This window comes from Doryrhamphus excisus, linkage group LG8 (assembly GCF_037039965.1).
Source record: "Doryrhamphus excisus strain RoL-2023G ecotype Guam linkage group LG8, RoL_Dexc_Guam_v1.1, whole genome shotgun sequence".
NCBI classification, from domain to species: Eukaryota; Metazoa; Chordata; class Actinopteri; order Syngnathiformes; family Syngnathidae; genus Doryrhamphus; species Doryrhamphus excisus.
Window position 1 is genome coordinate 8,647,610 of NC_136364.1, and position 23,173 is coordinate 8,670,782.

The 23,173-nt window shown below is 42.0% G+C and overlaps 2 protein-coding genes and 1 long non-coding RNA gene across 4 annotated transcripts; 1 reads left to right on the top strand and 2 right to left on the bottom strand.

The window, feature by feature from the left end:
- Positions 1–1,073: 1,073 nt before the first annotated feature.
- On the bottom strand, positions 1,074–9,381 carry nyap2a (neuronal tyrosine-phosphorylated phosphoinositide-3-kinase adaptor 2a). 2 transcript variants are annotated; one of them, XM_058079329.2, is made up of 7 exons: positions 9,072–9,381; positions 7,852–8,071; positions 7,346–7,626; positions 4,614–5,570; positions 4,206–4,328; positions 2,753–2,847; positions 1,074–2,642 (listed from the first exon to the last, which is right to left on the bottom strand). In XM_058079329.2, exons 2-7 carry the CDS (start codon positions 8,052–8,054, stop codon positions 2,421–2,423), a joined length of 1,881 nt encoding a protein of 626 aa, XP_057935312.2. In that variant the 5' UTR covers positions 8,055–8,071; positions 9,072–9,381; the 3' UTR covers positions 1,074–2,420. The 2 variants fall into 2 exon arrangements, with proteins under 2 accessions (XP_057935312.2, XP_057935311.2); XM_058079328.2 differs by lacking the exon at positions 9,072–9,381 and having other exon boundaries at positions 7,852–8,694.
- A 2,759-nt stretch (positions 9,382–12,140) lies between these two features.
- LOC131134268 (uncharacterized) lies at positions 12,141–13,494 on the top strand. Its single transcript, XR_009131372.2, has 2 exons — positions 12,141–12,336; positions 13,221–13,494. It is a non-coding gene; the product is annotated as an uncharacterized LOC131134268 (long non-coding RNA).
- Positions 12,453–21,703, bottom strand: arrb1 (arrestin, beta 1). The gene is made up of 17 exons (XM_058079336.2): positions 21,596–21,703; positions 20,474–20,504; positions 20,287–20,347; positions 20,167–20,211; positions 19,895–20,091; positions 19,765–19,824; positions 18,564–18,631; positions 18,270–18,405; positions 16,394–16,478; positions 16,238–16,310; positions 14,911–15,048; positions 14,709–14,792; positions 14,547–14,570; positions 14,403–14,476; positions 14,256–14,304; positions 13,333–13,440; positions 12,453–13,261 (listed from the first exon to the last, which is right to left on the bottom strand). Exons 1-16 carry the CDS (start codon positions 21,613–21,615, stop codon positions 13,335–13,337), a joined length of 1,251 nt encoding a protein of 416 aa, XP_057935319.2. The 5' UTR covers positions 21,616–21,703; the 3' UTR covers positions 12,453–13,261; positions 13,333–13,334.
- Positions 21,704–23,173: the final 1,470 nt, after the last annotated feature.

Below are 23,173 nucleotides of genomic sequence, written 5' to 3' on the forward strand. Positions count from 1 at the left end.
GTTTAGGCTGCAACGACATAAAGGTATTTATATACAATTTAGGCAATCAAATCCCATTTCTATTCCACTTTTCCTCACTAGGGTCACGCGTATGCTGGAGCCTATCCCAGCTAACGTTGGGCAAGAGGCAGGGTGCACCTTGGACTGGTCACCAGCCAATCACAGGGCACATATAGACAAACAACCATTCACACTCACATTCATACCTATGGACAATTTGGAGTCTCCAATTAGCAATTAGCATGTTTTTGGAATGTGGGAGGAAACCCACGAATGCACTGGGAGAACATCCGTACAGAGAAGCCCAAACGGAGAGTCCAACACAAGTCTTCCTGATCTGCTGACTGTGGTTTACATGCTAACCAGTTGGCCACTGTGCAGCTCCTCTCATTATATGAAAATGTTATAATAAAATATATGTCACATCAATTCATGAAGATTTTTTTTTCATATCAAGAATTCCACTAAAACATTGCATCGCAAAATGAATTTTGTTTCCACATTGGTGTCAAGCCCCTGTCTGGCGTCTTATAGAAATGTAGTGTACAATATTTTGGTGATGTTCCCTAACCTTTGAAAATGTCAATGTCTTGGCACTTGTTACTAAAAGTAAGTACTAAAACATCGGACATTTGAACAGTCACTTGTATATGGTGATTAATTTGTTACAGACTCCATTGGATTTCTTATTTATCAACTGAATATTTTGGTAGAGCATGGTTTATGACCTTCTAAATTGGAGTTTTATTTTAATTTTAGAGCCCTCTAGACATGAAATAACTCCCCTATAGCCACATTTACACTCCTATTACCCAATATAGTACTACATAATACCAGAAAATAAGACCTCATAGATGCGTGTTGGCACGGGGAGAGCTCTTTTGCTTCCTGTTCCTGGCCAGTACTTGTCTCATCACTGTAACTTTACTGACACCTAGTGACTTGTGTAGAATACTATATATCCTATCTGAGTCTTGTCAATGCCAGATTTACATTATACTTAATTTTAGCATTTTATGCTTAAAATTCTGGCAATATGTTGTATGTAATTAAGTATGCACATTTAGTCCATATCCAACCACAAAACAGCATAATTTAATTTATTTTTGAAATTGGAAGCGTGAAGTGGCAAAGGATCATTTTAGTGCATTTTAGCTTCATTCAAAAGCACAGCACCCCTAGCTTTTAGACTGTTTACTTTTGTCAACTTGTGAAAAATCATAATCCTTCATATGAAACATAATGTGCTTTAACTCAAGCAGACAAAGGTAATGCATGATACGTGCTCGCCATTTGCGTGACATTCCAGAATGCGTTGCGCCATTGACACTCCTGATCGGGCAGTGAAAATCCTCATCTCTCTAAACTTGCTGTGTATGTAAAGTGCCTTAAATCTTTGTCATTTCCTCCGGTTAAATACCACTGAAGGTATTTGTTTACACTTTGTGTCCTGAGAGGAGTTTCTTCACCAAAACCTTCCTGTACATTGATGTCATGTATGTTTTCATCCGTCATCACATTTCCTGTCTCCATTCACTAAATCATCCAAAACTGGCTTAACATCAAAGTAAGAAAATATGATTTCAATATATATAAAATCTGATTGGTTAGTCATCACATTTTTTTTACTTTTTCCAAAGACTCACACCCATTTCTTCACGACAGTGGAACCCGCTTATTTTATACACGCCAATAAAAACGCTGATTTGTGCACAGTCACCCTGCTTCATCTTCACATCGCCCACATTTTCCATGCTCATCTTACACAGCTGCCAAGCTCATTTCCTTGTTTGAGAACATGTGCAAAGATTAAAACATAATAAATGGCTGTCGAATCCAGGTTAACACTGCCACTTATTTTGATGCTTATTTTGCACTGAATAGGAAGACATTGTGCATGTTTTACCACTTTAACCAGACAGTTATGTTATGGCAGATTGATAGGCATTTCTCCTGCCCCTTATTTTGAACTGAATAGGCCGTCACTTCATGTGGCTGAGTGACAACTAAGTTAATAGTGCCATGCTTATTTTGTACTGAACAGGAAGTCCCTGCATGTTTGTTGCGTTACGAAACTGTTATGTTGTGGCTGAGTGATAACTAAGTTAATGGCGCCACGCTTATTTTGATGCTTATTTTGCACTGAGCAGGTAATCACTGCATGTCCTGCTATGTAATTAGACAGCAGTTGCACAGTACATGTTGCTTAGTGATAATGAAGTTAAAGCTACAATACTGTTGACATAAGTCTTTTTGTTAATTTTTTTGTCAAATTTTATGTTGACGTCGACGGGCACTACTTGCTGAATTGCTGGACATAAGCGGGCTCCACTGTATCCGTTTCCTTCAGGTCACATTTGAAGTGGACACAAGACACACGAGACAAGCAACAAAGAGACCAGAGAAACATTGTAAGGGGGTCAGATGGCGGTGTCCCACAACACTGCGGTTGATTGGCTGGCAGCAGTGGGTGGGGCTGAATACGGCGGCGGTTGTTTCCTCCTCCAGCTGGGCAGGATTGGCATGCTGTCCTGTTTACTGAGGTTCTTCTCAGGTCGCTGGCGACATTTGATCTCACAACACAAAACGCGTTTCTTCTCAATCATCTCCATCATGGTGGTGTCTCCACAGAGCCACGGCATCTAGGTGGCACAGCAAGGTTTCCCTATCACTCTTTTCTTTGTGTAGTTAATCTATACAATACTGTATCAGAGGTTCACTTTTATAGCTATTGTAATGACGTGTGTTTTACCTGGCTGAGGGCGGGATGGTGATGTGGCAAGGAACCCGGTGAAGACACACCTGATGTTGATGCTGAGCGACCAAGTTTAGTCACACACTTTGATTCTGCCCAAAATGAAAAAAGCAGTTTAGCTTCATCTAACATACATGTTCAGGAAAAATAAACTTTGAATCATCAAACAAAACCGGACGGCGGTGACAGAGCCAATTACGGGACAAATGCATAACGCAGGGCCAAAACCTTCCTACATATTTGCCTAATTGGGCAAAGATATGACGCCATGCTTCTAAATCTGCTCTGTGTGAAACTGTTCACATGGGTGATCTGTGGACAGTTTTGCTAAATGATGTGATCATTTCCTGTGTGTACGATAGCGCAGCAACAATGGAGCTATGATTCAATAGTCCTACTAATGGTAATGGTAATTTTGTAATTGAATTAGTTAATGTAAATATTCTCTAATTTCAGTCTGTCAGATGTGAATGTTTAAAAATGTCCTTTGTCATCCGCAAAAGCAGATCTATCTTTGTGTTTATGTTAAAGTTTATCCCGCACATCAGCTTTGGCAAACTGTGATCAGCATTTTTGGATACAGTATGTTGCGGGCCAAACCCATGTCTGTTTGGTTCATATTGACCTGGCCAAGTGATTACTTCATAAATTGAAACAAGCATCAGATAAATCGACTAAGAAAATAATCATCAGTTGCAGTGGTAGCCTACGACTCGTTCAGAGCGCCTACAAGCCCGCCTTCAGAAACACCGTTTCCATTCCCAATAGACTTCTGCACCACTATGTACATCTGTGCAATACTACTCCAGACCCCATTCACTGTGCAATATTAAGGGCTCTAAATGCAGTATACTAAGTTCTATGTCAAGTATTTCCATAATGCCTCATATTAACTTACTAGCAAGATCTCAGTGTATAGACTGGTCATGAATCTCATCTCGTTTCATATTATCTACATACTGTATTGTATATAACGCTGGGAAAAACTTGATTTTGTTAATACTTGGGTTGTTTATATTGTTTATTTTTCTATATTGTGTATTTTGTACTGCTTAACTGATTCTGTACTGCAATGCAAATTTCCCCACTGAGGGACGAATAAAGGCTTATCTTATCTTATTTCAGATCAACATTTGTGAGGTTACATTAGTTTCAGGCCCAGTAACACTCCCCGTCTCTTTCGTTGCCATTGTTCACTTGCTGCGACAAGCTATAAAAGGATCAAGACTGCATGGGAGAGGGACGGTGTAATGACTACGCAGAAGCATCATTCAGGCTAAAGAACAATTTGTGCTTTGATGTAGAGTCACAAAGTCTCAAATAACACAACTTGCTATTTTTTTAAGTGGCTAGAGGGTCTGGCTACTTGTAAAATATACTGCATATATGGACATAATGAGCATGGACATTTAAGATGATGCTTTTTTTCAGGTCAAGAGATGAGTCTCACCTCCTGCTCCTGCAAACATAAAAGTTGGGCTAACGGATGACCTTCCCATACGACTGGAAACCGGACTGAATCGTCCGTCGTCGTCTCTGTCCTTGCATTCAGACCTGGCGGACCTGGACTCTCCTGCAGAGATACAACAAAGCGGGACAGTGAGACAACTGCTTTGCACTTAAAACATCTGATAAAAGGGCCAATCAAAGCATTACAGGCAGTTTGGTTACAGACGGAGATGGGGAAAGGTAAGCCAACACTGGCATCAAATGGCCAACTGAAGCAAAGAAAAGACGACATGGCTTTTTGGTTTCTGTCTGGATGATCTGTGATGGTGCGGTACTATGTGATGCCTCATCCTGTACTTGTGTGTACAAGTATGTATGTACTTGTGTACGTGTGGGGAGTGTGTTGTACCTTCACAGTGTTTGCTCTTTCTGCTGCCCGAGCCTTTTCTCACCGCCTGTTTGCCGGACGCAGTTGAGGTATTAGTCACTTCGTCCATCGGACTCGTTGGGGTTTGCAACCTCACCGCCACGTTCTGCATGGAGCTGTAGGGAGAAGAGTTCTTATGCATCGCCCCGCCCTCTTGGGACCTGTTTGAGATCGAGGAAGAGGATGAAATGGGCGTATTTCCTCCCGCCATCAAAGCGTCATATGGAGGTGGCCTTTTCATGTTCAGAGGAGTCTGTGAGCGGCCCATGCTCACAGGGGAGGGGCATGCTGATTGGCTGCGTGGGTGCCCATTATGGGAGCAGCTAGAGGATTTGTACAGGTTGGATGGAAGCGGCGGAGCGGATGATCGGCCTGAAGATGTTATTGTGGAAGTGGAGGGCCGATCTTCTTCTCTGGTTTTTGAGCTTCTTGACTTGCTATAAGTCGCTTTTTCTAACATGGACAGCTGAGTGACATCCACAGGGGTCAGCGGAGACTCGTCTGAATTGGGAGAGCACTGGGTAGGGGCTGTGGGGAACACAAGTAACGGCGGTCGGTGCGTCAAGAGGTTGGGGAAAGGTTGAGGGATGCGGTGACTTGACGAGCAGGAATCGGTGTCTACGGCGGAGTCCTCCAAGGCCGGGTATTTCATTTCCTCATACACAGATTCGTTTTCATCATCCACCGCTGCCTCTTGGCTTTTCAACTCTCGCAGCACATTTCCTACCATTTCAATATAAATAGATTCTGAATCGTCCCCGGGAGCCAAACACTGGCTCTGCGAGGAGGCTTGTTCCCACTGCAGGGGGACCTTCTTATGGTTGCCATGCATACACATGTAGGAGTCGTCAAAGGAGGAGCTGAGCTGGGTGTTTGGGTTCCGTCTGGGTTTGGGTGGAGGTGTCTTCTTGTAGTCGTCAGAGCAGGAATGGAAGTGAGCTTTAAGTAGAGAAACAACAAGTCATCATGTTTCATTGTGAAGTTAAGTACCATCCTGGAACTAATTCATCAGGCTAATCATGGTTTTGTTTCATGACGAGTTGCTATTAGAAATCAGCACCAAGCGAGGGAAGGATGGAATGCCAAATGGGCACATTGGTGCAGTGATGCAGAATCTGCATCCACCCACGTGGGAAGACTTAAGCTGTGCCAAAATGTGAAGCGCTCAATTTACCGGTCAATCTATGTTCCTACCCTCACCTCCAGTCGTGAGCTTTGGGCAGTGACCAAAAGGAATGCATGGACAAGCAGCCGAAATGAGTTTTCTCCGTCGGGCGGCTGGCCTTTGTCTTAAGTGGGAAGCATCAGGAGAAACTAGAAACTAGAGCCGTGATGCTCCTCCGCATTGGGAGGCGCCATATGAGGTGGCTCGGGCATCTGGTCAGGATGTCTCCTGGACACCACCTTGAGGAGGTTATGAGGGCATGTCCAAGTGTTGGAAAGTCTGTTCTTCTAGTCTTAAGCTGCTGCTCATGTGACCCGACCTCAGATAAGCGGAGAAGATGATACTTATAGGTTATCACATGGAAGGTCGAGGGCTGATACTGGCACACGGTGGCGTGATACTGGGCCTGATACCAGACAAACCATGTGATGATCTTATCACATTATTATCACACTATTTAATCATGAGCTTATTATCACGTACTATTTAATCAAAAGACCATTTTGTTTCCAGAAAATGTTCAGTTTATTACATGTATTATATCTGAACAGTGTAAACACAACAATTGCAAAAATATTTCAACAATAATATTTTATCAACAGTCTTATCAATGCCTGACAATTAAAGTTCCATTAATCAAGTTTTTTGGTGACTGGAGAAGCACTAGGCACTAGGCACTTGTGTGCTGTTCTCTGATTGGTTGTTTCACGGGCACGATACCAGAGCAGCGCGCTCTGAGTGGACAGCTACGGGGGCTGATACTGGACATGGTTAAACTCTATATTTTATCAGTATCACTGCCCTGGGCTTTGACACAGTATCATTTCGGCCTTTTCCCGTATCATTCATGGGCGCTTTCTAGGGTACAGGGCCAATTAATACTGTAGTATGTGATAATAAAGGAATACAGCGCAACCAGTTCTTCCCCAGGGCTTTCGGACGGACTGACACACTTTGACCAAGCAGTTGTCCTGTCACTGGGAAACGACTATTCCTTCCTGGCGACCTCCCGTGTTAATATTTTCCCATATTCTAACATAACCGAACATTGCCGTAACACCGCCAAAATAAGAGCACTACCAGTTTAAAACTAAACGACAGTAGGCAGTCTGGTCTTGACACCGGTTTGTTGGTTCTATTGTAGAATTCAGTAGCTAAAAAGGGTACGTTCCATTATTTGTGGAAGTTATTAATACTAAAGTGTAACCAGGCTGCACGGCAGCTGTAGACCTGAGTTCAATTCCACTCTCGGCCATCTCTGTGTGGAGTTTGCATGTTCTCCCCGTGCATGCGTGGGTTTTCTCCGGGTACTCCGGTTTCCTCTCACATTCTAAAAACATGCAAGGTTAATTGGCGACTCCAAATTGTCCATAGGTATGAATGTGAGTGTGAATGGTTGTTTGTCTATATGTGTCCTGTGATTGGTCGGTGACCTGTCCAGGGTGTACCCCGCCTCTCGCCCGAAGACAGCTGGAATAGGTTCCAGCATCCCCCGTGACCCTCGTGAGAATAACTAAACTAAACTAAATAGCAAATGAGTTCTGTTCACCTTCGTCTTGCTCCTGAGCTTCCGTCACGGCGACTCCATTCAGAGCCTCGGAACTGCTGCTGAGTTTGGTGTTGGGATCCCGCTTCGGTTTTGGCGGCGGTTGCTTCCGGTTGCTGGCATCGTCGTCACCACCCACTGAGTTGAGGGACTGCGAGCGAACGCTGAAGCCCTGGCCTGGAGTGGGCAGGCGGTCCTGTGGTGCTGGCATGGTCATGAAACCCATTCTGAAATGTTTTCCAGAGTATGCGGCCTCTGTTGTACCAGCAACTTCCTCATCGGTTCTAGATAAAAGGAGGAATCATTGAGTTATGCAACCAATCAAAATATATTGATTCATTCTCGCCATTCAAATCTGCATTCTTCTTCTCTTGGCTAAAACTCTGTGATTTGACAGCCTCTTCCCCCAACCCCACCCATTCTGCTGCAGTTCGGCAGGATGTGAGGGTGGGCCCCATATCGCTGTGAGCGTACGCACGTACAGGAGATGTCAAAAGAACACCTTTTACCTCTTGATTTCTTCTCCCTGGCGTTTCTTCTTCTGTTTTTTTTCCTGCATGTACGTCCAGTTGGTCTTGTTGCGAATGCGGTCACTCTCTCGGGAAATGTCCGAGGCGTTCTGGATGACGAGATCATCGTAGGCTTGAAGGCAGCTGTCTTCCACATATTGGAAAAACCTGCGGAAAGATGAGGCCTCCTCTTGAGATGTCATGTTGAATCTTGGAGAACCTGAGCCAGAGAGAATCATGTTACTGGCAAACTTCACCTTCTGCATGGAATCAAACAGTATCCTTCGTTTATCACTGTTATTTGGTTCCAGACCAGGAATAAATAAGTATGATTTATTTATAAATAGAATAATTTCATAGAGCATAGATGTTTACAACTTTGAAATACAATTAGAGCCCTCTAGACATGAAATAACACCCCTAAAGTCATCTTTACCCTCTTATTACCCAATTTAAAAGACATAATACAAGAATATAAGACAAGTCTGGTGCTTGGGTGTCTCCCACAACATTACTGACACCTAGCGAAATATCCTAACGTCTTTGAATGCATCTCTGAATGTGAGTACTTCATTTGGTCATTTCTACGCTGGAAAATGCTTAACTTGGGGATGAAATGTGTTTATACATGCATGTTTATTGACTATTAATCAGCCATATTCAACAGTAATTAATATATTATTGAAAATGAATAAAGCTGTGAAATTTGAAATGCAAAGTGATGAGGGATTACTGTAGTGTGGTTATCAAAAAAAAAAAAAAGATCACTTGAATCACATCGATTTCCTAGCAGGATCGCTGTCAACGCTTCGCCTTCTGATGAAATGGTTGTCTCCCCTTTCCCCCCTGCACCCCACCCCTTGCTTGTCTCTCAGCATCCCTCTAAAAATGGAACAGGAAGTCAGCCAGCTGTAACCTAGCAACAGCAGCATCTCTCAGGGGAGCATGATGTAATGCTTCCTGCATGGCCGACAGTGAGGAAGGTTGCAAAGAGAAGGATGAAGCAGGAATGGGGAAAGAACGGATACTTGGTGATATCAGCCATCATCACCTCCGACCCTGACCCTGATGTCACATGAGTCGAGATGGCTACCACACATTAACATGATTTCCTGTCCGACGGCTCACCAATGAGAAATGAGTTAAAGATTAATACTGATTCCCAGTCAGCTATTCTCATGGTCGACCTCAGAAGAGGTAAAAAAAGAAAGGATGCTTACCAGATTCACACTCCCTCCATCCTCCCCTTCAGCCCCCCCCTCTGTCTCCTTCCCTCCTTCCTTTCAGTCGCCGTGTCCTTCCTGCACTCGATCAAAGATGGATGAAGACTGGTGTCGTCGCCACGCAGCGATGACCGTAAACTTCTGCAGCGTACCACTTTGTCTTTAAAACGACGTCCTTCCCTCGCGATTGCTCGCTCGTTATTTCAGAAGATACCTGACGCGCACACACTCATGTACGCACGCACACCCGACAGTCGGTGAAAGAAACAGGAGGCTGCAACCACGGCAACCTGACAGCATCCTCAGACGCTCGACTCCTCCCCTGTCGTGCTATTAAAGGGGGGGGGTGTACTCTGTCAATAACTGAATTGTCTGCACACAAAAATTCACACAGATTGTAATATATTTTCAAATACTTTTTAGACTTGGTTATTTATCTGTTCTTACCTTTTATGTGTACATCAAAGTACATGCATCCTACCTATCCTTCTCTAGGATACGCTCTGCTACTTTGTTGTAAAAGTCTGAGCGCCTTCTGGTGAGCTTGGACATTTCATTCATTCCTTCAGGGCTCCAGCTGTGGAAGGCCGGCACTGACAAGCACCTTCCAGCTAACGCACGCCCCCACCCCTTCAGGAGGAGGATTCGAGTGCACAGATTGGGACATTTTGAAAGACCTTTGGTGCTACGCTGATGTGTGTTTGACACACAACTCAAGGAGAACTTATCAAACCAAGTTGGAGGAGAGCATGGCAGCAAACAGCCTGGGTTCTGTGTGGTCTAGCATGAAGACTATTGTGGGTCTTCAGAACCACGACATAGCCATGTCTGTGTTGGTTTTGTTTTTAATTGTTTTTGTTACCATTTAAGCACTACTGATTTTAACTCTGAGAGACATAGCCTGAAAGAGCTACTGGTGGACACTCAGCACATTAAGATAGAACAGAAGGATACAGTATAGAAACTCCCTTTAACAGAACTCACATCAATAAAAGCCCTGGTCCTGATGGAATCTGTGGCCGCCCATGCAGTGAAACTTAGCCCCATCTTTCATTTTATCTTCAGGCCCCGATTGACCACTTAGAATATGCCTACAGGCCACATGTCTTATTTTGCTGTAAAAGACTTAAAGGGGACCTATTATGCTATTTTTTAACCCTTTGTATTGAGTGGTGGACTCTTACAGAGCAGCTACACACAATAACCAGCACAGGAAACTTTGTAGTTCTTCCAGAATCTGCACCTATTCAGCTGTATTTCTTTGGATTTTGTGGTTCCCATTCCACCCATGGCCCACCTCCAGGCACGCCCACTCTGCTGTGGTTGGTCACACTCCTGAGTGCATAAAGACTTCCGGTTTGTGCCGTATAAGAGCTGTATAAGAGTTGATAATAAATAGGGATTTATCTTTTTAAAATGTCCGCTTTTAATATACAGCCATATGTGTTGGATCCCGAATCTGATCCAGATGTAGAAACTGGACAGTCTGAAGTTTCTCAAGAAAAGCGGTTACTTCAAGACGTCTCTCAATGGTAAGTAGCTTTTGCATTTTCCACAGCATCTGTAATGTGTTTTGCGGGACTACCAGTGTGTAAAAAAACTCTGGCGAGCCACTAATTGTGGTGGGAAGGCTATTAGGAGTAGGACTAGGAGTAGTATGCTATAATGCTACACTGACAAGCGCTTTTGCTCCATGACTTACACAAAATATTACTGTTACTTCCTGTTTGCCCTTCTGACTCTTCCACACGACGAAAGGTGTAGGGCTTCAGCAAGTTTGTGGGCTAGTCCAGCTGGATACTGACCCATGTACACAAAACAGTCCAGTGTGAACGTCCATTGACAGATTAAATACATTTCTTTTTCTGGTAGGGAATCAGGAACTCCAACCACTTGTTCCTGATGGTGGTGTCTTTAGGAATTGTAAACAAATGTGGCTTTCCCTTTCAAGGCATTGCTAGCAAGTAAACAACGGAGCAGCTCTTGGGGGGAGGGCAGAGAGTGTGTAAATGTAAGGAAGTCCACTTTGTGATGTCACAAAGGAGCAGTTTTACCACGCCCATCGAAACAGAGCGTTTTGAGTCATCCCAAACTTTTTTTAGGGCTCACTTCCAAATGTGCGAACCTCATTATTTGAAACTTTGGCATTGTTTAACCTGAGAATACAACATTCTAACTACACTTTTAAAAGTATAAAGATCCCCATGAAACAAACCAATTTTATAGCTTACAATAAGCTATAAAACAACACAACATCCCTCCTTGTTTACTCCCCAGAGGACCCCCCCCCCCCCCAAAAAAGCAAAAAGGGGTAAAAAGCCTCTTCCTTCAGAAACCAGTGGAATAATTTCGATAGTTCAAGTATTACTGTAATTTTCCAATGGCATCGTAGCAAATGTAGCTGTCACGTGATGTCAGTCAGCTGACGCGAAATGCCCAAGGCGGTAACGAGGAAATCCCAGCACGTGCAGGCAATCAGCCGGCTCTTGACATGGCTGGTGGCTTTCAAAACCACAATTCCCGTCCATATTACCCGAATTCCGGATAAAATAACCCAGCGGTAAGCTACCTACACCTTTTGTAATTGACACTATTGAACTTTTAGCCGCTAGTTCTGTGTAAAAACTTGATTTAAAAGAACAGGAACAGGACCGTGCAGAACGTGCCCTACACTCCATTACAGAAAAAAATGCCGTCCCCCTTACTTGTTTAACTTATACTTTCATGACGAATTCTAAAGTGTTCTCATTTGCTTTAATTTTTGTTGTGGCGTTATGATTTCGGCTATATTGTCTTGATGTTTGTCTTGGTTTGTGATGTTTGCTAGGCAATAGCAGGTGGGCTGTATTGAACTGAATTGTGTGTGATGGTCTTTATTGCCATATGAGAAATGTGAATTGAATATCTCCTTTATTGGGAAACTTTGACAATGTGAATTATTAATAAATGTTTTCCGTCTTCTACAGGTCAGGATTTTTGGTACTGATTTGTTTTTCAGCCAAAACTAACTGAATTCCTTCATTACCGATGACGTGCCGATCCGGTAGGACTGGTTTTTCCCTCTTCTTCCTGCTTTATGAATTATGGAGTATGGAGCGTTACACAATAGAAAAGCGCAAAGATTTGTGTGTGTTATCTATTGATTGTTTTCGAGGAGGAGGGGGAAATATTTAGAGATGAAATGACGAGCTTGCAAAACATGGACCTACTGTAAGCCTTAAGACATAGCGATGAAGACTGGTCGCCATCAAAACACAAAATGGTAAGTGTAAATGACTCTGGAGTTGCTTATGCTTCAATTATTGTTTTAATATAGCGTCTTAATGAGCGTCAGGTGCTTTTTAAAGCCTTTTATTGTGTATGTGGCGTTATGTCGACGATGAATGTAAACACATTGCTAGTCACAACGAGCAGTGGGTCAGGCCGTGGGAAAGCAGCTCACCTTTTGTCTCCCGCAGCAGCTTAAAAATGACATGCACACGCGTCATGGCGAATTATGCAAATTAGGCAACATTATCTAGCCCACACCTGCCACAAATAGATGTCAGTCTTGTGGGAACTGAACTATATTATACAGTACGATGCATACATTATCTGTGTAGGTCGAATATTTATACGATATATTTATACTATATGAAAAGTTGATTTATTTCAGCATCTCAATTCAAGTCAAGTCAAACTCAATGTATTTCTTCATTAATTTATACTTCCAGCTCATAAAAAACCAAATTCACTGTTGTGAAATGTCACAATGTTTTCAAGATCACAGATTCTGCAAAGAGCTTTCTTTGAATGCTGAATGATATCTTTTATATGCATATGCGCCTTTTATTGATGTATATATTTACAGTATATGATATAATACATATACATCTAGCTATAGACTTGTAATACATATCTATCTATTGGCTTGTGGATGCATATGCAGTACATTTCTAGTACGGTAAAGTATTACGAGTATACCAAGTAACCAACTGGTAAGAAAATAGAATAAATCTTCATGTGACGTTTGACATCAAAGGCCTCCATGAAGATTTGGAAAGTGAAAGCAGGTAGATGAGAAATTGTCGTGTTAGATTTTCATGCGGCTCATCAGTGTTTCTCATCGCTCCGTTGTCTCGTCACGCCACCGCCGTCGTCATGCAGACACGGACGAGGCCTCCCCGGGCAGCCGCTAGCGACGTATTCTAGAAGAAGAAGACAATCACATGTGGAAACTTTCTGGCAGCTTTGACCAGTAGGTGGCGCCCTTCATCACCTCTATCTGTCATGAACCTGGGCCGAATCCACACGCTCCTCATCCTCCTCATCCTTGGCACCGATTAACCGCTGGCGAGCAAAGTCCTCAAAGATGATGTCATCATCGCTGCCAACACAAAATAGATTTTCTAATAAATTATACATTATATATTTCATACAATATTGATACATGGTGATGATGTATTTTTATGCGTACATTCTACACAATGTGCTATTTTGTGGTGTTGATGTCATGTGACAGCTCACACAAGACATACAACACTCATCAACTTAATGGGATCACACTATCGATCTAACAGATGGAAACACACACACACAGAAGCGAACATAAATGCAAGCACACATACTACACACACACACACACACACTAAGGCACGAATGCAAACGCACCCAAAAGCACGCACACAAACGCACTTGAACACAAATGCATACAAATAAACACAAACACACACAGATGCACACGACCACACAAAAACACCAATGCATATACACACAGACACACATCCGAACACGCAGGAACACATCAACAAACAGTAATGCAGGACCACAAACTATAGGACTGTCAATGACTGTTAGCATTCTTAGCATCATGTAATGCCACGCCTCTCTGTTATGATGGCAGACACAATAGCATCCTCGCAGCTTGATTGGAATTTTAAGCGGTATGTATTTATATATATATATATATATATAAATAAATATAATCCGGTCCTGACATTTATTTCTTTCATCAAAATTCTGTAAAAATGGGCGTATAGTAGACACAGTTGAAAACTGATTAATCATGATTAATTTGAAAACCGATTAATCTGACCAGTTATCATTTAACAGGCACACACCGGAACATGCACACACACACACACTAACACGCACAAATGCACACACGCTAACGCATGGGCCACGCACACACACAGTGTTTACTTGGCATCAAACTGGATGAGGTTTGTGTCACTTTGTGCTTCATCAGGAGCTGAAAGGCAAAAAGATGCCATTATTGTTTTTTAAGAGGTCACATGATAACGCCCAACGTGCCTTCCGTGGCTTAAGTGTCTGTAACTGTTAGGTTACCTTCTTCTCCGTGCAGACATTCTTCCAAGGGTTTAGGGTGCATCAGCGTGAAAGGAAGTTCAAGCGAGACGTCACTGAGGAAGAAATCAGTCACAGGATCTCAACTGCAAGCATTGACGACATCTCGGAAAGGTGAAAGGTTACCTGGGGGCCAGGTCTCCCAGGAGCCTGCAGCGCACAAAAACACGTACAACTTTTCAACCGACACAATCATGACCTCCACGGCCAGCTTCCACTAGGGGGCAGTGGAGTGTCCGTAGAGTCTTTCTGTCCATCTCTTCAGGACAATGCAACAACGTTACTAACCCGCCTCGAGACACCACCAGCTTGACTTTGACTTTGTACGATACCACGATGCCCAACATTTCCTTGTCGGCTCCTTCGCGTAACCTGCACACACCAATAAGACCTTAGCATATTTAGAATGCACACACATACATGTTTACCTGACCACAAGGAGCAATGTAAGCAAAACAACAGAAATGTTCATGAATGCATCTGGACTCACAGCGTGCTGGAGGCCAAGTTGGTGTCTTCATGTTTCAACTTTCCATCCAGAGCAAGGCCTCGTTTCTCTCGGTTGTTGGATAGAAAAGGCGTGAGGGTGAAAACTTTGCAGAAGGTGGAACTGGAAGCGACAACATCACTGAGAAGAGAAACCAGCCGTTAAGAAGCCATTTTCCTCAATGAGTCCATTTATGGTGAAGTAGAAAGTGGCGGTTAGAGGAGGAGATTATTATTATTATTATTATTACTAGTACAATATGACCACTACATTGCTTAGTTATCACTGCCCATTTCATAGGAGCAGATCCTTTCACGTCTTTATCCTTCATGATGATCGTAGCGTTGGACCAGGCAAGCTGTCAATGGGGATTTCTCCACTTTCTCAGCATTTAACCATGTCTATCTTCACTTCATTTTTCACTTTCCCTTTTTTCATGCTCCTCTATCATAAAATGAAAAAGAAAACTCAATATATATCAAAAATAAATTTTAAAAATATAACTATCAAATGTAACGTGAAATGCAGCTTAACAGAACGATGTAACACAAAACTTAACTATTATAGCATGAAACTGCATAACACAAGGCGCAGTAAACATAACACAATGTTGGAACATGAAACGGCATAACACGAAATGTTGTGAAAGAGAATGTCATAACACGGAACACAACATGAAACGTAACAGAATGCCATAAAACAAAAATATTGTTACATGAAAGGTCACAAAACAAACTGTAACACGACACATAAAAGGAAATATATGTAACAGCAAATGCCATATCAGAAATGTCATGACACGAAATGTAACTTATAGTTGGACATGAAATACCATAAATAATAGAAAACGTAACACAAAATGTTATTACATGAAATGTCATAACTTGAAATGTCATAACAGGAAATCTAACATGTTGCGACACCAAATATCATAAATCGAAAACGTAACATGTAATATAACACAAAACATCATAACAGGAAATGCAACATGTTGCGACACGAAAGGCCATACATAATAGAAAATGTAATGTTACACAAAACATCGTAACATGAAACATCATAACTTGAAATGTCACATAACATGAAATGTAATAACACAAAACATAAATGAAATGACAACACAAAATGCTTTAACACTAAATGAAAACATGAAACTTTGTAACACGAGATGTCATAACATAAAACATCCTAACATGAAATGTAGCACAAAATTGTCATAATACAAAAGGAGGCTCGCCCGTGTCTGCTTTTTATGCACATTTGGTGGAGGCCTGAAAGTGATCTGAGGATAATGTACGAGTATCTGTATCTGTATCTGTGAGGGACTCACTCCGACTCCTCGGTAGCAACGGGGCATTTGTACTGGGCGGTGTTGAACAAGCAGATGTCAGCATATTGTCGCACTGCAGGAAGACATGCAAGAATATGATATACATATTGTTATCATATGATAGGACCTTGACGCCAGGTAGACAACACCACGTACCTGACACCTTCATCTTTTTCACCGTCTTGTTGGTGTTGTTGGTGACATGAACGTTGACACTGATGGGCTCACCGTGATAGTAAATCTGAAAGTTCAGCTTTAGCTTTCATACAAGTACTTGCACACAAGAACATGCTAGCCAGTGTCTCCTTTGGTAGCAAGGTGGAAAAAAAGGCCTAACTTGGACATGGTGACACTAGGAGAAAGGGATCATCAAGCATCAAGAACCCAGACCCATTTATGGAACACACAGTACACATCTGTGGTGTTTTTCTCTGAAACAGGATAAAAGTCCAATTGTAATACTTTTCCAATCTTTTTTATGGGAATTAACTGAAGAAATAAATGAAGAGTTGAATTGGAACATTCAACACCCTAAATCATTAAAACTAAATGGGTGTGAAATGTAAAACCACGTGTTAGGGCCACAATAAAAAGAAAATCAGTTTAAAAGTCTGAAATTTCCTAGGACAAAAAAGTTGTAAATGTACAAGGATAAAGTCATAAATTTACCACGGGAAATGGTGTCTTGCTAGGAAAGCTAATTTCTACGACTGAGTATTAGAGACACATTAAAAATAGGGCTAAGGAGTATTAGGGCCATAATATCTAAAAATAATCTGAGATTTCATGAAAGTCATACATTTATAAGAATGAAGTTGTAAATGTACGAGTGGAAATGGTGTCTGTTTTGCCAGCAAAGCTCATTTCTACAGCTATTGGGGCCGCTTTAAAAAAAGAAGAGAGGGGAAAAAAAGTTGTAAATTTACGAGAAAATAAGTGTTAATATACCCAAGGCCAAAGGTCACATCTTGATTTCAATAGCTGTCTCAGGCAATGGAAATGTTACAAGTATTAAAATCTCAGATTTCGGGAATAAAGTAAATTTACAACTTGTCACACATTTACAACTCTAACTCTTGTCATAAATTTACAAGAAAAAAACTTTTATGTAATTTTATATGAATAAAATTGTAGTTTATTCAAGGATGAAGTTGAAAATTGTATAGAAAAAAAGTTGTAAATTCACAAGAAAAAATATGTATTATGAGAATAAACTAGTACATTTCTGTGTTCTCATAGATCGTAAATTTACAACTTTATTCTTGAATATAGTACACTTTTGAGAAAGTCTTAAATTCACAAGAAAAGAGGAAACATCACGAAAATGAACTCGTAAATGTACAACTTTATTCTTGTAAATTTACAACTGCGTTCTCATAAATCGTAAATTTAAAGCGGTAATATTAAAAGAAATGTGTACATTTACAACTTTATTTTTGTAAATTTTGTGTAAACTGTATTTTTGTAATATTATGACAAAAATATAATTATATGAATGTCGGAAATTTTTTAAGTTGTAAATTTATGAGTTTATTCTCATAATACAGTAATACTTTTTTCTCGTAAATTTACAACCTTTTTCTCAAATGTACAACTTTATTCTCGTATATTTATTTATTTTTGTAATATTGCGATAAAAAATCATTACGTGAATAAAGTTATAAATCTATGAGTTTATTCTCGTAATATTCCCTTTTAGTTTTGTACATTTATGACTTTTTCTCTCATACATTTACGTTTTTATTCTCATAACGTCATGACTTTATTCTTGAAATACGATAAAAAAAATGTTTATGTGGCCCTAATATTCTGTCTTTCCTGGCAAAAGGGACTCCATGTCTTGGGATAGTCACACGACAAACATCCCAAAATGTAGCTATACAAGAGTCAATGAGTTGAAGTCAAGTTCAGAGCTGTACAGGATCCATTTGAGGACATTTGAGGTGTAGCTAACACGCGTGTCACTGCGGGTTCTTATGGCTTAACTGAGTACTTCGGTTAGGAACAATTCCCTCCACTTCCAAAACTGCACCTCCTTGTCCAGAGATGCCTCCAGGTGCAGAGCTTTGTCGGACATCAGGAAATGTCTGGTGGTCTCGGCAGTGGGCTGAGGTCCAGGCTTCTCTGGAGCGAACTGAACCTTCCTTATCACGAGTCGGACTGAGTTCCTGCGTGCCAGATAATTGGATCACGTTCATAACTTCTTAGCCAGCCCACAATTAGACAGAACGTTATTGATCGCATGGCTCAGGAAATGTTTGGGCTACTAATGCGTGTGTGCATTTCCATTCATAATGCATGTTGAGCGAGACATGCGGCCTTTTACCTTTTGTGGATCTTTTCTTCAGCATTGTCTGCGCAAAATACTTTCACTTCAAAGTCCACACCGCATGCCTGGGGAGCAAACAATATGTCGACCTTTTTAGGTTAAGACGTCCATAATGACTCAATGATGATGACATCGCATGTCAGCGTTGTTTGGTGCACTTTTGGAAGATAACATTTGCGGAAAACCTGATCTTCTCCTCTCCCGGTTTACTCCAAGCCAGAGTCTGAAATATCACACGTCCATCAGGACTGTCAGCCACACCAACGCAGTCACGTCACCGTCTCATTTGCATAATCCGTCATGATGTTCACTACACAATCATTCTTCGGAACGACATACGCTTTCATGTTAGTCTGTTAGAAAGCCCACCATTTTTTCACGTCATTATTTTGCACTTGAACACACCACAGTTATATGGTGCAAGATTGACACTTTTCCTTTGCCAAATTTCACAGTTTTTTGTCAAATATATTTAGAAATCATCTCTTTTGAGGTTGAATTTACCTATTTTTGCCTACATGAAACAATTTCAAGCTTAAAAATGTCTAAAGGAAGTAAAATACAAATAGGGCATTCAGACGAGGCATTCAAATACATTGAGATAAGTACTACGCTGGTCACTAGGTCTTAGTAATGTTACACCGATGAGACGGTAGCCACCGCAGGAAGTACTGTATGAAACAGGAAGTGAAAAAGGAACCGTCCTAACATGTGCGTTTACATTATGTCTTATTTTTCCTCTTATGTTTACTATATTGGGTAAGAGTAGTGTAAAGTTGACTATAGGGGTGTTTTTATGTTTTTTTTTCTAATAATGATAAAAAACCCACCCTCCGGCCATCTCTGTGTGGAGTTTGCATGTTCTCCTCGTGCATGCGTGGGTTTTCTCCGGGCACTCCGGTTTCCTCCCACATTCCAAAAACATGCTAGGTTAATTGGTGACTCCAAATTGTCCATAGGTATGAATGTGAGTGTGAATGGTTGTTTGTCTATATGTGCCCTGTGATTGGCTGGCGACCAGTCCAGGGTGTACCCCGCCTCTCGCCCGAAGACAGCTGGGATAGGCTCCAGCATCATAATCATAATACGTCCACCAAATAGAAAATCAACTGTCGTGTTCTTGAACTTGAACATGCACATCCATACATTTTACCACCCTCACTAATGTTGAACCTGAGGTTTAAGGTAAATACTGTACCTTGCCGGTGTCCTCGGGGCCTGGTTGCAGGGTGACAGAACAGGGCAGGTTCAGTGGGATCTGGAAAGAAGAAGAAGGTGAATATTTATTTGTAGATTTGAAATAAAGCAGCGAAGAGAAGAAAGGGTACCTCAAAGGTGAACGGGTAGGCGTGTTCTCCCAGTTTTTTCATCAGACGTTCCTGCAAACGAGTCATGTTCTTCGTCTCCTCTGTCAGAGGAGGAAACACCTGCGCGTTTGCCACAAACAAATCTTTCCGGAAGGTCAGCCCCAGAACATCCAAATCTTCGCGACCATATCGGAATGCGCAGGTGAGCGTCACAAACACTGAGCCAGACACGCAAAGGAACAATCACCCAGCTTGCATGGAAACAGAATTCACACAATAGCCTATCGACAAACCTTTTCTCTCCTTCAAGTACTCGGGATCAATCAGGATCACGCCATCTGACAACAGGAAAAGGGGCTTTTTTTTTTACAGTCAAATGTGGCAAAATTTTTGTTTTCAAACGCCACACTTACCCACGGGCTCCACTCGGTCCACGTGGTCCACAAAGTCTCTCTTCCCCAGATAGACGGTGAGCTGGAGGGGTTAGAATTCAGTACAGCAAATCAGCTAAAGAAACGGAACCACCGGCCAATCAGCTGCTAGGGGCAGCCCTTTATCCGATCCACATGGAAAAGGAAGTAAAAGACGAAGAAGACCTACCTTCCCATTGGGACTTGCTTTCTTAAACACTCTGAAAAATTAAACACGGTAAAACGTTTTACTCTGCCGCTCTTCAAAATTCACCATTTTACACGACGTCCGAACGCCCCAAACACACAGAACATACTTATGTGTGGCGGCCCACCAAGAATAAATCGCTCATAAACACATTTGTGAATGCTTGTCATTCCATCCTAACTCAACACATGCTTCTCAACACACCTCATACGCGTCTGGTCTGGCAGAGAAGAAGATGTAGCAGGAGGGATCAGTGTAACAGACTTGGAGATTTTTTTTTTTGGAGAAGCGACAAATCTAGCGACTTTTTCCTGGCCTTACTGGATACTTTAGGCGACTAAAGTGAAAGCGCGTACCGCTCTTGTCAACATAACCTACCGCCACAGATAGATTGCAGTCCTGTGGGTAAACACGGTGCACACAACAATGTAATTAATTGAATAAATTAGACACTAAAGTAAATATTTATATTAAAATAAAGATCGAACATTTGCTGCAAAATACCCAAAACAAACACCCCCCCCTCAAAAAAAAACCTGCAAGAGAGAAAAATGCTGCAGCAAAACAGAGGTTAGCATTGTTTCTTTAACATTTGTGTTTGATTCTAGAGTTTGTGACTGTGCATTTGTTTTATGGTGTCTGGACACATTCTCTGTTCATCGGCCACCGTACAGTTTTTGACAAAAGCCTCCGCACAACCAAAAGTCTCTTCGGGTCTCCTGTCAATCATGGGCAACTTCCTGTCTCTGTCTCATTAACGCCTCCGCTTCCTGGTCGGCTTACGGTTCACATTACTACAGACTTTTATCCTATCCTATCTGGAGATGAGTGGTTCTGAACTTGTTGTCATGGTAACCACATTCCACACCACCACAGCACACAAACAACACATCAACACACACACACACACACACACTTCCTGTGTGTTGCGATATTAAAGAGCACACACAAAACACCCATTCAGGATTTACGGCCAAATTAGACCTCACGTGACTGGCATGAAACGATGCTGTGCGCGCGTACACACACGCATACACACGCTCACACACACTCACACACACACATACATACATACAATATGCATGTATAAAGAGAAAATGCTACCTGGTTCCTTTATCTCCCATCCTGATGGCAGCGATGAGGAGCAAGTGGACACACTAATGGTGATGCAGATGATGATGAGGAGGAGGAGGAGGAGGAGGAGGGATCCTGTCACCGTGGAAACTGAAGGAAGTGGTCTCTGTGTGGTGATGCGTCACATGATCAGTGGAAAAGCTCACTGAAGACCCCCTCCTCTCCCCTCCCTCCCCACCATGATCACGTGTGAGCATTTAAAGGGAACCAATAAAAGATGAGCGTTCTTTTTCATTTCCTTCCTCCTAGGCACGCATTAAACGTTGGCACCCACTTTTTTTTTCCCCCAGTTTGAATTGCTGACTGAATCATTATTTCATCTTTTCTGTTTTGATGAGAAACAAGTGGAAAGCCCTTTTATCGCCACTTGGCTATTTTGTTATATTCTATTGTTACAGTATATCAATGGTTCCCATATATTCACGTCATTTGATTTACATTTTATTTTTTTATATTGTAATTAATAAAAAAAATTAACATACATATTGTTATATTGGGGCGGCACGGCGGTCAAGTGGTTAGCGCGCAGACCTCACAGCTAGGAGACTAGGGTTCAATTCCACCCTCGGCCATCTCTGTGTGGAGTTTGCATGTTCTCCCCGTGCATGCGTGGGTTTTCTCCGGGTACTCCGGTTTCCTCCCACATTCCAAAAACATGCTAGGTTAATTGGCCACTCTAAATTGTCCATAGGTATGAATGTGAGTGTGAATGGTTGTTTGTCTATATGTGCCCTGTGATTGGCTGGCGACCAGTCCAGGGTGTACCTAGCCTCTCGCCCAAAGTCAGCTGGGATAGGCTCCAGCACCCCCGCGACCCTTGTGATCGATATTAATCGATACATCGATGCACATGTGCACGATGCGAGTGCATCGGCTCAATCACTGGGTATGGATGCAATTGATGAGAGAAATCTAGATTCATTGCGATGCGTTTATGGGTATCGGTAAAATCCGATGCAAGCGCTCTTTTAATGTTCAACCTCACTCCATATGCTGTTCCCCATCATTATTTCGCGTTTTGTATTGAATACGGACGGAAGCTGTGAGGCACTTACAAGTACTAGTAAAACAGCATGGACGTTCGCTGCTGATGGCTGAGATACATGCTTTCATATTTGGTTGCCAAAAGTGTCCAACAAGACCAGAAATGGTCGCTGGTCACAGACAAGGGCCCCATGTCCACTACAGAGGAGGTTTTACTGTCTTCATAATTGCTGTAAGACAAAACCTGCACCCTGCATTGCTGGGTCTCAGGAGGTTTTCAAAGTGGATTTGATGTTTTTTGTGACGACGCGTCAGAAAAGTGTGAAATGATGAAAAGGTCAATTATTAATACAAGATTTGGCCAGGAGTGATTACCATAAATAATGTCTGACAGTGGACTGTGACTCCCTGCAGGCGTCATGGCCTCCTGTGGTTTTTCTTTCTATATTATTAAACATGAACATAAAACAGCACGGCTGAGTATTAAATCAGAGATTTCAAGACTAAAGTGGTAATAATATGAGTCACAGGGAAAATAGATCCTAGCTCTTCAGGAAGGGAGGA